General features: G+C 45.3%; 1 protein-coding gene across 4 annotated transcripts; it reads left to right on the top strand.

The window, feature by feature from the left end:
- Window positions 1–2,511: 2,511 nt before the first annotated feature.
- Window positions 2,512–8,153, top strand: LOC125515245 (uncharacterized). Of its 4 annotated transcripts, none has more exons than XM_087535255.1 (4): window positions 2,512–6,292; window positions 6,722–6,819; window positions 6,949–7,039; window positions 7,905–8,153. In XM_087535255.1, the coding sequence occupies exon 1, from the start codon at window positions 2,797–2,799 to the stop codon at window positions 5,317–5,319; it is 2,523 nt and encodes an 840-aa protein (XP_087391381.1). In that variant the 5' UTR covers window positions 2,512–2,796; the 3' UTR covers window positions 5,320–6,292; window positions 6,722–6,819; window positions 6,949–7,039; window positions 7,905–8,153. The 4 variants fall into 4 exon arrangements, with proteins under 4 accessions (XP_087391381.1, XP_087391380.1, XP_087391378.1 ...); XM_087535254.1 differs by having other exon boundaries at window positions 2,512–5,367; window positions 6,187–6,292; window positions 6,949–8,153; XM_087535252.1 differs by having other exon boundaries at window positions 6,949–8,153.
- Window positions 8,154–15,417: the final 7,264 nt, after the last annotated feature.

Genomic DNA, 15,417 nt, shown 5'->3' on the forward strand with positions numbered 1-15,417 from the left:
TCTAATATATTACATCGCGTTTCTATTCTTAAGTATGTTGCCAACTGGGAACTGATCCTCAGGCCGATTTCACGAATCGACCTAAGTCTCAGGGGCTACTGGGGTTAGCGGTTTGATTTTATCCTTCAGGTGCATCCCGGATATTAGGCCAACACGCACCTTGAGGGCTAATGGCTATACATCATGGCAGAGAATACATTGCACAAATCGAAATTAAATTCATATAAATCAGCCCATGACTGAGGTGGTGCGCCACCTCGGATACAGTCCGGCGTTGGAGCTTGGATACAGTCCGACGTTGGTGCTCGACTGCAAAAGATACATCGGAAGCAGTCCGGCATAAAGCTCAGTTGCAAGTGGTTGGCTCCATAGAGGGCATCTCCAGCATTAAGCTTGGTTCTATCCTTTTAACTTTTTCAAGACCGAGGTAATCTATGACACTTCGGATACAGTCCGGCGTTGGAGCTCGTATAGATTCCGACGTTGGAGCTCGGAGGCGGTCCGGCGTTGGTGTTCGACTGCAAAAGATATCTCGGATGCAGTCTAGTGTTGGAGCTCGGACTCAAGAGGACACCACCGCATGGGAACAACTTCAAACCCGAGGTGTGGCGTAAAAAATAACAACGCATTGCTAAAGGCCGAAAACTTAAAGGGGCTCCTCGGATACCCGACGTGTAGAATATTCGGATTCACTTCGGCGATCCTCAAGATCGAAGATGAGAAGATTTGTTGAACCAGTTTTCAAGACCGACGACTGAAGATGAAGAACAGTTCGGAAGAATCGAGGAGCGTCCCTAACTTGAAGACCGGTTCAGGGCGCTACTGACGGTATCCTGGACTAGGGGGTACTCACCACGTCATCTCCCGACCAGCTGGATCGGGCCGAGGCTCATGGCGGTTCACTTATGGGCCACTCCGGGCAACCCATGCCGCATACAAGGAGGATTCCACAAGACTTGGCACCCAAGACAAGGACTCCTCTAAACCCTAGGCATGTGGTGTGCTATATGAATCGAGGCCAGACTAGTCAATAGAACATCTCATATTCATTATTACAATCTCGTGGTAGATACATGTACTATGTACTATCCCCATATGAATACAATCAAAAGCAGGACATAGGGTTTTACCTCCACCAAGAGGGCCCGAACCTGGGTAAAATCATGTGTCCATGTTACCATCGCTCCAAGACACCTAGCTTAGGACCCATACTACGAGATATGCCGGATATAGATCCGACACCAGCTGCTGCTCTGGCCCACTGGTGGTCTTCTGGTCCATCAAAAATCCACCAAAAGTTTCATGGTGTTTGGACTTCGTTTGATATTGATTTCCTGCGATGTAAAAAACAAGCAAAAACAACAACTGACACTGGGCACTGGGTCAATAGTTTAGTCCCAAAAAAGATATAAAGTTGCTATAAAATGATTGTAAAACATCCAAGAATAATAATATATTAGCATGAATACTTCATAAATTATAGATACGTTGGAGACGTATCAGACACGTCAGAGAAGACCCAATGGCCGCAACCATTGCCTCGATCCTGACATCACCCACTCAAGTCATCGTCGCCATAAAGGCATTTATGCCAACACCGTTGTCCTTCACCAACCCCACCAACGGATGCCCGACTCCAAAGACGCCCCAAGGGAGAAACGACGCCATAGTTCCTCCAATGTCCGATCACACGGATATAGGGTTTCCCCTAAAGCTGCAAAGGTTGTGGCTAGAAGTATCGCCTCTATGATGCCAACAAGAAGGAAACGACACTCAAAAGCATCGTCATTGTCGTCTCTAGTAATGACCCGAGACAAGACTTTCGCCTGGATCCACCTCCCAAGCCACAAACACCATACACTCACAAGCCCACCAATGAACCACCACAGCCAAATCCGGGTGGATCTAGCTCTCCCACACCTACTCCTCACTAGGTCATTGCTCAGGTAACCTCCACGAACCTGCCCCTGTCGCCACTTGTTAGTCGCACGCCGACGCGAAAACCTCTCACCCCAAACGACATCTAGGGTCAAGGATGTCTAGGAGTTATGCGGTAGTGAGAGGAGTCTACATGTGTGAAGAATTTGGAGGAGGATCAACGGGTGAGATTAATTTGTCCTATGAAGTCCACGGCCTGAGTTGAAGAGGACATCGAAATTTGATCAATGTAATTCATCATTTTGAGATCCTTATTGTAGGGATAAATTAACTTCTCCTCTTTGTCATGGTATCATTTCGCGGTCCTAGGCGCTTTCCCTCTAACGGATCTACATGGGGTATCGTTGGGGGTGGCGGCAAAATTCAATCGTCCTGTCTTGTTGCCAAACGATTTGGATCAAAGTAAACACGCAAGACAAAAAAAAGCATGATAAATTTTTATTTTATGAGTTGTGAACTAAAGTGAGCACGTGGGGCAATTTCTTGGATCATTACTGAATTTCACCAGACATTTCATTTTTCTTGGTTATAAACATAACGAATGGATGAATTGGTGGTGAAAAAAGACCGGCTAAAATCCCCCCAAAGCCCTAGTCCCCAAGACCAACCGCCGTGCCGTTCCTTGTCGTCACCGCCGACGACCCCACCCCAAAACTCCCCCGCCGTCCCGTCCCGCCGCGCCGCCACCGCCGCCGCCGCCACCTTCGTCCCGCACTCCCTCCTCGGGGCATCGCGCGGCGCGCTCCTGCGGTCCCCACCCCGTCCGCGGTCTCTGGCCGCCGAGCCTCGAGGTACGAGCTAGGTCGTCTCCGTCCGGCGATCCTCCTGCTCTCTCGGATGCGCGCAGTCTAGGTCCCCATGCTCCTGTGGCGTCGCAAATGCGTCGCCGAGTGCCGCAGGCACGCCCGGGCCCCTCCCGCGGGGCAGCCATCCCCATCCCATCGCCGCCGCCGCCGCCTCTCCGTGCTCGTCTCCTGGGCGCACCACCCGGACGACGAAGCCACCTCGAGCGGCGAGGAGAGGCCCAGCTGCTCCCCCCTCGGCGAGGTTTTCCGGAGAAGGGGCTGCGCTCCCGGTGAGATTACCAGGAGAAGGAGCTTTGCTCCGAGCCTGAGCTCCGCCGGCGTCGTCAGGACTCTTCAGCGCCTGGAGAGGAAGCCTGCCATCGCGTTCGCCTACTTCAAGGACACCGAGAGCATCGGCTTTCGGCATGACCTCGCTACCTACACGGAGATCATCCGCGTCCTGTCACACAAGGGCCAGGGGAGGATGCTGTTCTCCTTGTTCCGTGAGATCCTCTCGCCGGCCAATGGCGGTGGCGGCGGCCCTGAGATCGTGCCGCTCATGGATCAGCTCAGAAGGACGTGCACTACTTCGTATGCTCTCTTGTTTGCGACTAATTCCTTGATCACGACATGCACCGCTTATTGCAGTGCACCGGACACAATAGGGCTGTTTGGTGACCTCTTTAGGCTTGGAATTGTCCCGTCAGTTTTGACTTGCAACATACTTCTCAAATTTGCAGCTGAGAGCGGTGACTCGGAGATTGTTGTATCGGCTTATGATCAAATTAAGCTCTTTGGATTGACTTTGGATGCTAACTCGTTAGGCCTTATCACCAGGTCTCTCTTTCGAGAAAAGAAGGCAGACAAAGCATTCCAAGTGTGGGCTGAGATGATTGAAATGGGGGTGAAACCAGATATAAATGCATACTCATCATTTATAGCCGGTCTGTGTGATTGCGGAAAGATTGATTTGGCTTATGCTATTCTGCAAGAGATCAGCAGGGAGGGGGTTCAAGTTGAGCCCATGGCTTATAACATGGTAATGGATGGGCTCTGCAAGGAAATGAGACTGCAGGAGGTTGAAATGCTCTTGGAGAACAAGACGAGACAAGGCTTCACCCCAGATATATATGGTTATAGCTATCTCATTCGGAGTTACGGCAAAGCGGGCAACTTATTCAAGGTGTTGGATCATTATCAAGCCATGGTATCCCATGGTTTCGAAACAAATTGCCACATTGCAAGTTATCTTCTACAATGCTTTACGAAGTTAGGCATGACATCTGAGGTTACAGAGCATTTCCAGAAACTGCGAGATTCGGGACTCAACGTAGATGGGGTTCTGTATAACATTGCCATTTATGCTTACTGCAAGCTTGGTAACATGGATGAGGCGGTTAAGCTACTGAGAGAAATGAAGGCTGAGGGTCTGACACCTGACAGAATTCACTATACATGCGTGATCAAGGGTTATTGTTTGAAGGGAGATGTACCAAATGCACGTCAAGCATTTGAAGTGATGCTGAAGGCAAATGTAAAGCCAGATGTAGTTACATATAACATATTGGCCAGTGGGTTCTGCAAGAATGGTCTTGTTAAGGAGGTGTTTCACCTTCTAGACCATATGGCGGATCAAGGGTTAGAGCCTAATTCACTCACTTATGGTATAATAATTGATGGGTTTTGCAGAAGTGACAACCTTAGTGAAGCTGAGGTGTTATTTAATATAGTAGAAGAGAAAGGAATCGATCACATTGAAGTATTGTACAGTTCAATGGTTTGTGGCTATTTGCATTCAGGCTGGACTGATCATGCTTACATGCTTTTTCTTAGGGTTGCTAAGCAAGGAAAATTTGTGGATCATTTCTCATGTTCAAAGTTGATGAGTGACCTTTGTAGGGATGGAAATGCCCAGGGAGCGTCAACAGTTTGCAGCATGATGTTAGAAAATAATGTTATTCCTGATGTAATTTCATATAGCAAACTCATATCAGCCTATTGTCAGACAGGAGATATGCACAATGCTTGCTTCTGGTTTCATGATATGGTTCAGCGAGGACTTTCTGTTGATGTTATTGTATACACTGTACTAATGAATGGTTACTGCAAGGTTGGCCAGATGGAAGAAGCTTGCAAATTGTTTGATCAGATGATAAACTTAGGTATTAAGCCTGATGTAATTGCATATACCGTGCTACTGGATGGTCACCTAAAAGAGTACCTGCGGCGGTGCTGGCAGGGCGTTAGTAAGGAGAGAAGGATCTATCTCCTTAGAGTAAAGCAGAACATGTTGCTCAGCTCTATGAAAAAAATGGAAATTGAACCTGATGTACCCTTTTACACCGTATTGATAGATGGGCAGTGCAAAGCCGATTTTTTGGAGGAAGCCCGGGGACAATTTGATGAATTGTTGCAGAAAGGGCTTACTCCTGATCAATATGTGTACACAGCTCTTATAAGTGGATATTGCAGCCAGGGAGAAATAGAGAAGGCACAAGATCTTTTTGAAGAAATGGTAGACAGGGGAATAAAACCAGATGTACTGACCTTTTCTGTATTAAATCAGAAAACCTTGAGGGAAAGGCAGTATCAATGACATGTATGATTTCGCTGCAGTTATATCCATTGAAATCACGTCAGCAAGGTAATATTTTATAAGTTACAAATTTACTCGAAGCCTGGATCTAAGATTTTTTATATTGCTTCCACTTGAATATGTGATGAGAATATGATTATGATATCCATTCATGTGCTTAGTGCTTAATGTTTTGATGTGTAATGCTCTTAACATGCATTATGTTTATGCAAGCTCATGAGAATTTAGGTGCCTTACAGTATACATGTCGAAGTGAAATGCCTAATTTTCAGAAGCATACTTGTTTAAATAGCGTCCCAAGATATGCCATACGGAAGATGCTGGTGAAGTATAGAATCTAGTATTTGTTAGAAAGTGAATGACAAACTTCACCACATGGGAGAGCATAATGCATGACTTCATAAGTGTATGAAGCGGCTTGTGTATATAAACACATAAATGTATCAGGGAAATTTGGCATCCGTGTGCACCTCTAACGTTTTTCCCTTGGTAATATTGAAATGGAAACCAAATTGTTCAATAGATAGCCATTGTTATCTACAGTAAGCTAATTGCAGTGATCAAAGTATTACTGCTTATAAATCCAGATGTTTAAGGCCTTCCTTACCATGTGCTCTGTTGCGTCAAACTGGAGTTTGTTGTATTGAACTTCATGCTTGTATGTAAATCCTTGCCTCTAAGCTAATTTGACTTGTACTTTAAATCCTCGCCGTAGTCCCAGTTCATTCACTGTTAACCTAGTGTTTCTAGTTGGGGATGTTTACAAAGGTCACCAAATCGAATTATTTCTGCTGAAAAGATGGAAAGTTCTTCCCTGTTTGGTTCCATTTGCATGTCAAGGACTGAGTGTTTCGGTTGCTGGTAAAGCAAGCCGTAGAGCTTGTGGACGCTCCGGAAGTTATGGATGCGGCTGACCAGAAGCATTCCTTGTGGAGGCTCCAGAAGTTGGAGGCTCCGGAAGTCCTGGTGCAAGGTAGAACTACAGTTTGGCTGCAAAACTACGTAAGGGAGATTTAAATGGCTTTGAATGCTGATTGTACCCCTGAAGTTCGAAAAAAACTAATATAGGTCATAAACACAAATTATTTTCACAACAAATTGTAATATCAGTACAAGTAAAAGTTACCTGCAATGCAAGGTCAAGAATTGCTACAGATAATATTGATATATTTGAATCCACAGTGACTTCATGTTCACACTTCATCCAAAGTTGCAGCATGATTCGACTATTTAGTTCGCATGGTTCTGCACCTGCAGATTCTAGGGGATTTTTAAACTGTTTGTGTGATTCATTTTCACACTTACTACCCACTGGACAAAATTATTTGCTATATTCAAGATTACTGCTTTTGAAGTTTGTGTATAATATAAATATTAATGGATGTGCTATGATCTTGTGCAGAAGAGGCAGGTCAGTCATAATGTGGCCAAGTTCAAATTCGCTCTCTCCACACCTACTTCTGTGTTGGGCCTTGCAATTGGCCCCTATGTAAGCTGCAGGTCTGAACACTTATACTGCTTATATCCTGGTCTACAGTATGATATTGAGTTGAATGTTCATTCTTTTTGGTTCATGGAGTGAGTTAAATATTCTGATTCTGTTTTATGTATCTTGTTAACTGACTGCAGAGGGAAGGATGCTACTGGTGAGGAAGTAATCAAGCCTTATACTCCGACTACACTGGATTCTGTTTTTGGATACTTTGAGCTTGTTATAAAGGTAACTTATCGTGAACATGTTCCAACCTCATTGCATGTCTCTTATCGTTGATTCTGATGGTAAAAAGACTGTGTGACCACTTGACTAGAATAATTAGCTTCATTGTACACCATATTATTAATTCACTTCTGAAGGTATGCTGCAGCCAAATAGTTCTTTCAGAACATGACCAACCATCCACACTTATGAGCTGTTATATCGTGTTAACTGCTGTGTTATGATTGGACCAACCAAATTCGGTTGCCATGAAAAGCAATGCACAGATTTTAAATACTGCTCCATCTACTACCGTATAAATGCTTCATAGAATTGTCCATTGGATGGCACAGTATGTACAATTTTTAGCTAGCAGCTGTCGAGGTTGCCTTATCCAACATCAGTATGTTAGCCTGTTATATAGTAAAATTTGCATGTGACTGAAATTTTCAAGTGAGCTCCTCCTGTTCTTATCATCATTAGGCTAATTAATTAAAAGCTAGAACGGTAATAATATGATTATTGCTTTGTTGCATGTCCATTGCCAAATGCTAACTATGGTTCTGTGCATGTATTTTTCTAACTAGTGGAACCTATAGCACTATTAATATCAGTAGTCTGCTTATGGATTGACCATACATTTATGAGTAATTATTGATTAGCAAATTTCCTTTGAATATTCAGACTGCCATAAAATCTCCTTCATTACTTGGTAATGACTATTATCCTTCTTCCTAGCACTTGGCAATATATGTGTCTTCTAATAGACATTTCAATCCTTGTCACAAAAGATATCTTTTTGCCCCTTAGATTACATAACATCTTAAGCTTTTCCATTGATTTATTGGTCTTACTTTGCTTGTTGACGTTACTGCTGGAGATGATGAAGCCGGAAATGAGGACATACATGATCATTTTGTGCGGTGTCTTGTGAAGTCGACCTGTAGTCCAGTGTCTTGTGGAATTGTTTCTGTTACTATGCTTGGACCTGTCAGTGTATCAGTACCTTGTGGATTAATAATTTTGATTTATGTCTCAGCGACTTGGTGCTCCACTGCATCTTATCCGTATGCACTTGAGATCTTCGGCTTACATTTTTTTGTGCGTCTTTTCAATATACTTTGCATAATTCAGCTTTGGATTTCTGCTACCAATATTCTAGTGTTTGCCTTGGAATAGGTTATGACTTTTCAATGTTGTTGCTGCTGCTGCTGCAAGACTATCTTTTATGTAGAAATTATTTGCTGGGAGTTTGCACATTTATTCAGTATTGTACAAATGATATCCTTGTGAGGTCCATGTTATGTGTCTCTGACCCAGGGTGCCGACCCATGATGCATAGCTAGCTGTATAGTTTCAAACATGATGAGGCTGCCAATCTGCCATTGTGGTCACTGGAGTATCTGGTGCACCGGTGCTTGTGGTGCTATTGGTGCACTGAACTCATGTTGCACATTTTAAGTGTTCAAAAAAATCTGGAAAAAAATTAGCACATTCACACAACATCAATTTAGGTTGTCACAAAAGTTCAAATCAAAAATTGAAATGTAGCCCGGAAAACAAAAATGACAAATTCAACACTGAATAGTACATAGCATAAGTCGGGCTTTGGATTTGGCTCATTTATCACATTGATGTCAAATTTGCCATTTTTGTATCTCAAGAAATGTTTCAAATTTTGATACGGAATTTTGCGACAACATACATTGATGTTGTTTCAATGTGCTATTTTTTTTCTCCAGATTTTTCAAAATGTCCTATGGCACCGCGGTGCACCTGTAGCACCGCAAATGTGGGTGAACATGATACATTCCCGTGGTCACTGATGTTCTACTTAAATACTCGTGTGAGTGGGTGTGCAACCTGACAAAGGGCCATGATGGAGCTCGTGTATTGTGGAAGAAAGCTTCGGTCACAAATGAGGTAAACAAATTAAGTGCCCATGATGGCCTAAGGCTAGCTAAATGCTTGAAAAACAATTGACCAAAAAATGAAAGTGCCCAGAAATTCTTGAATAAATTCTCAAAAATGAACAATACCCTTATATTCAATCTGAGAAATTTGAAGAAGTTTTGACGAACGAAAAAAAACTAGAAGCAAAATCCAAATTCAGGAGCATTCTTGGTCAAATTTGGACAAAAAAAATGAAAGTTTCTAGACAAAATCAAATAAATTCGCAAAAATGCACACTGCCCTTATATTCAATCTAGGAAATATTCAAGAAGTTTTGCCCAAGAAAAAATAGCTACATGCAAAATTCAAATTTAGAACCATTTTTGGTCAAAATTTGGCCAAAAAAGAAGTTTATAGAGAAAACCTCATAATGGGAAAATTCAAATTCAAAACCATTTTTGGTCAAAATTTGTCCAAACAAAAAAGTTCCCACAAAAATATCCACGGCTGCACACACGTCCTTCACCATCCGGTCCACGGGTACACGCTCTTCCTTATCCACGGCTGCATGCTCTTGTTTCACCTTCGGGTCCATCTCGCTCCACCTTCTTGTCCACAGGGGCGGAGCCAGGATTTTGGTATAGGGGGGGCCAAGTCAGTTCCTAAACTTTTTCTAGACCAAAAAATAACAATCATCATATTGTAATATATGCCACACGATACAAAACATTGATACAGTTGTATAAGTTCAAATTTGTCTTTACAATTGCAAATAACATGACAAAAAATTAATAATTTCACAGGAAGAGAACTTACCTGTTAAATTTTTTCAACTTTTAACCCAGGTAAGTCTCTCGTTTGGCGCTTAAAATAAAATCAATATTTTGGAGGCACTTCTATTAGAGCTTCAACTTGCTTGTCTAGTGGCAGCTCCCAATTTAACATGTTTTTGCTTGTTCTGCAACACTTACCATGTCCGGCATATCCTGATCATGGGTGTCAATTGGACCAGATTTATGACTTGCACATCAGCCTTATTAACAATTTCAGTGGAGAACTGGAAGCAACCTGCTTAAATAATGAATTAACGTGGACAATGTTTGACAACGCTTTTCTCTTCATAGCTGCTGAATTGCAGTGTGACAATTAGCTATATTGGATAAGTTTGACATAGGGAAAATTTGCATCGCAAATAATTACTCATACAAGATAATTTGCATCACGGTCACTATAATTTTTAGGACATGTACATGATAGGAATTCTTCATAGAATCGTAGCATTGCAAGTCAGACAACCAGAACATGTAAACTAGTAAAATCTGATGTATATATGTCCAACAATGATACAAGATGAGAATTGAGATTAGTAGATGCATGGTGCGATGTGCTAAACCTTTGGATCATTGGCTAGTTTCTGTTGGTTGGAAATCAGGCTGCGAGCCTGCGTCGCGCCGTCGCAGTTACGCTGTATGAATAGGATCGGGAGCAGTAGGTCAAAGAGAAGAGGCGGCCGCCGGCCGGGCGGGCGAGGGCACCGAACAGCGGGGACTAATCCACGTACATGTTTTTTTATGAGCCTATTCCACGTACATGCTAATCTTTTTTTTTTGAGCTTTTTTGGAGCTAAACGTACGTACAGGCTGATCACGCGAGAACATACGGCGCTAGTGTGGGCTTGACATGGGCCTTCTCCCTTTTTCTTAAATTAACGCCGTATAGAGGGGGCCAAGTACGTATAAGCGCGAGCAATACATGTGTTCCTATCGCTAATTACACAGCATCGTTCGATCATTAGGGGGGACCACGCCCCTGCTCGCCCCCCCCTTGGCTCCGCCACTGCTTGTCCATTTCTTGGCGCATGATGCACATACTTGTCATCCTCCTCACGATTGTGTCGTACCTTCGAATCCCTGGTCCCTACAAGAACTCACATAAAAGTACTAGTAATGAGATCTAGATTGTCAAAATATGCCCTCTTCTGCATCATGAATGAAAATTTAAATTGTTGTTCCAAGAAAACAATGGATTGCTCAAGTGTTGGATGATGTCTATCTCAACGAGTACACATCTAGCGAACTAATAGTCAATGTAGAACAACATTTTTATATTGTGGGTTCAGAAAACCCATACTGGTAGTTCCGGGCTCGAACGACCCACACTAGTAGTTTTGGGTTCGAACAACCAAGCTAGTTCTAGGATAAAACGAATCATAGTGCTAGTTGTCGGCGCGGACAACACATCGTGGTGCTTGTGGACCCGGACGACCGATAGTGCTAGTTGTGAGATCGGATGACCCACTGTGCTAGTTATGGGATCGGACGATCCATAGTGCTAATTGTGGGTTCACATGACTCATGGTGCCAGTTGTGGGTTTGGACGACCCATAGTAGGACCGGGCTACCGATAGGACTGGTAGTAGGACCGGACGATTCATGGTACTAGTTGTGGGTCCAGATGACCCACAGTGCTAGTCATGGTCTAGACAACCTGTAGCGGTAGTTGTGTGTCAGGACTATCTGTAGTGTTAGTAGAGGGACCATTCATATTGATAGTTCTGGGTTCGGATGAATCATAGTGCGAGTAGTGGCATCACAGGACCCATAGTGCTAATTGTGGGATTGGAAGCCATGGTGCTAGTTGTGGGATGTGACAAACTGTAGTGCTAGTTGTGTGTAACACCCACGATGCGGCTATATCTCCCACGTGTCGGAGCACGACTTAGAGGCATAACCGCATAGTAGGCATGTCGCAAGAAGGGTAATCTTTACACATCTCATGTACTGAATAAGAAAGGGATAAAAAGTTGGCTTACAATCGCCACTTCACACAATACATGAATATAGCATTACATCATCCAGAATATAATCAAGGTCCGGCTACGGAACCAAAATAAAGACAACCCCAATGCTAGATCCCCGATCGCCCCGACTGGGCTCCACTACTGATCAACAGAAAACGAAACAACACAACGAACACGATCTTCATCGAGCTCCCACTTGAGCTGGGTTGCGTCATCTGCACTGGTATCGTCGGCACCTGCAACTGTTTTGAAAGTAATCTGTGAGTCACGGGGACTCAGCAATCTCACACCCTCGCGATCAAGACTATTTAAGCTTAAAGGTAGGAAAGGGTAGTGAGGTGGAGCTGCAACAAGCACTAGCATATATGATGGCTAACTTACGCAAATGAGAGCGAGAAGAGATGCAAAGCACGGTCGAGAAGCTATAATGATCAAGAAGTGATCCTAAAACTACTTACGTTTAAGCATAACACAAGAACCGTGTTCACTTCCCGGACTCCACCGAAAAGAGACCATCATGGCTACACACGCGGTTGATTCATTTTAATTAAGTTAAGTGTCAAGTTTTCTACAACCGGATATTAACAAATTCCCATCTGCCCATAACCGTGGGCACGGCTTTCGAAAGTTCAAAACCCTGCAAGGGTGTCCCAACTTAGCCCATCACAAGCTCTCACAGTCAACGAAGGATATTCCTTCTCCCAGGAAGACCCGATCAGACTCGGAATCTCGGTTACAAGACATTTCGATAATGATAAAACAAGACCAGCAAAGCCGCCCGATGTGCCGACAAATCCCGATAGGAGCTGCACATATCTCGTTCTCAGGGCACACCGGATGAACACTACGTACAACTAAAACCTACCCTCAAGTTTCCCCGAGGTGGCGCTGCAAGTGGCTCTGTTTTGGACCAATCACTCAGAGGAGCACTGGCCCGGGGGTTTTAAAATAAAGATGACCCTTGAGTCTACAGAACCCAAGGGAAAAAGTCTTAGGTGGCAAATGGTAAAACCAAGGTTGGGCCTTGCTGGAGGAGTTTTATTCAAAGCAAACTATCAAGGGGTTCCCATTATAACCCAACCGCGTAAGGAACACAAAATCAAGGAACATAACACCGGTATGACGGAAACTAGGGCGGCAAGAGTGGAACAAAACACCAGGTGAGGGAGTCCTGGATTAGGGGGTCTCCGGACAGCCGGACTATATCCTTTGGCCGGACTGTTGGACTATGAAGGTACAAGATTGAAGACTTCGTCTCGTGTCCGGATGGGACTCTACTTGGCGTGGAAGGCAAGCTAGGCAGTACGGATATGGATATCTCCTCCTTTGTAACCGACCTTGTGTAACCCTAACCCCCTCCGGTGTCTATATAAACCGGAGGGTTTTAGTCCGTAGGACAATAGACAATCATACCATAGGCTAGCTTCTAGGGTTTAGCCTCTCCGATCTCGTGGTAGATCAACTCTTGTAATACTCATATCATCAAGAATAAATCAAGCAGGACGTAGGGTTTTACCTCCATCAAGAGGGCCTGAACCTGGGTAAAACATTGTGTCCCTTGCCTCCTGTTACCATCCGCTTTAGACGCACAGTTTGGGACCCCCTACCCGAGATCCGCCAGTTTTGACACCGACATTGGTGCTTTCATTGAGAGTTCCTCTGTGTCGTTGCCGTTAGGCTTGATGACTCCTTCGATCATCGTTAGCGAAGCAGTCCAGGGTGAGACTTTTCTCCCCGGATAGATTTTTGTATTCGGCGACTTTGCACTGCGGGCCAATTCGCTTGGCCATCTGGAGCAGATTGAAGGCTATGCCCCTGGCCATCAGGTCAGGTTTGGAAGTTTAAACTACACGGACGACATCCGCGGAGACTTGATCTTCGACGGATTCGAGCCTCTGCCTTGTGCGTCACGCGGTCACGATGAGTACGATTTAGCTCTACCATCAGACAATGTTCAGGAGATCGCACCAGCAGCCGCTCCGACCCTCAATTCAGAGCCAGTTGCGCCGTCCATGGACGGGTGGATGGACCCTGCCACGTAGGCCTTACCCTCAGCGGCGATCGAGCCGAATATCGACCTTACCCTTCATGAGAGCCGTGTTGCCAAACTGCCGGATTCTTCTCCGGCCACGAACTCTGATCCGCCTGTGCCCGTTCCTATTGAATCTAATTGGGCGCCGATCATGGAGTTTACCTCCGCGGATACTCTTCGGCACTCGCCCTTCGGCGACGTACTGAACTCATTAAGGTCTCTCTCCTTGTCAGGAGGATCCTGGCCGAACTATGTCCGGCAGGATTGGGATGCGGATGACGAAGAAATTCGCCGCCCACCCACCACCCACTTAGTAGCCACTGTCGATGACTTAACCGACATGCTCGACCTCGATTCCGAAGACATCGACGGCATGGATGACGATGCAGGAGACGAACAGGAACCACTGCCCACAGGGCACTGGACGCCCACTTCATCACATGACGTATACATGGTGGACACACCAAAAGACGACGACGACGAGGAACGGAAGGACGCAATGAAGGGTTGTCCCCTTGAGAAACAGTCAAAGCGGCGGCGTAAGCGCCGCCCCAAATCCCGCCTCGGCAGAAACAACGATCACATAGACCCAGCGTTAGAGCAGGGTGAACCATCGCCGGACCACGGCAACACAGAGAATCAAACCGAACAACCTGACTCTGTCAAAGATAATAGTCCGGACGACATCACACCGGACAGACACCCGGAGCAACAGAATGCCCATCAAAGGCTCGTTGCCACCGCGAGAAGTCTAAAAAAGCAGAAGCAAAGGCTCAAGGCTGCGCAAGACACACTCCGAATCAGATGGAGTAAAGTACTCAACACAGCAGCGAAGTACGGCGGTAATCGCCACACCAAGAGCTACCCGAAGCGGAAGTTGCTACCTGAATTTGATGAGGAGGCCTTAGATCCCCCGCAACCAAAAATTAAAATGGCCATCTGGCCGGATAGACGACCTCACGGCCAACATAGAGCGGCAAACAACGCCGCACATGAGCCAATACGCGATCCACACGAGGGCTCGCATCAAAAGGACGGCGCAACCAGATCCATCTATGGACCACGCAAGCACGCTCCAGCATACGATGCAACACAACAAACATCCGAACAACGCGGTACACCCAGATACAGGGGTGCCGCACCCCCCCTATGTTTCACCGATGAGGTGCTGGACCATGAATTTCCAGAGGGATTGAAACCCGTAAACATAGAGGCATACGACGGAACAACAGACCCTGGGGTCTGGATTGAGGATTATATCCTCCATATCCACATGGCTCGAGGAGATGATCTCCACGCCATTAAGTATTTACCCCTCAAACTCAAAGGGCCATCTCGGCACTGGCTTAAAGGCCTCCCCGAAAGCTCCATTGGAAGCTGGGAAGAGCTCGAAGACGCTTTTCGGGCAAATTTTCAAGGGACTTATGTCCGACCCCCGGACGCGGACGATTTGAGTCATATTACTCAATAGCTCGGAGAGTCAGCCCGAAAGCTTTGGAACATGTTTCTTACTAAAAAGAACCAAATAGTCGACTGCCCGGACGCCGAAGCCTTGGCAGCTTTTAAGCATAGCGTCCGTGACGAATGGCTTGCCAGACACCTCGGCCAAGAAAAGCCGAGAACAATGGCAGCATTAACAAGCCTCATGACCCGCTTTTGCGCGGGTGAGGACAGCTG

The sequence above is a fragment of the Triticum urartu genome, chromosome 7A, assembly GCF_056163025.1.
Source record: "Triticum urartu cultivar PI428250 chromosome 7A, HENAU_Tu73, whole genome shotgun sequence".
NCBI lineage: Eukaryota > Viridiplantae > Streptophyta > Magnoliopsida > Poales > Poaceae > Triticum > Triticum urartu.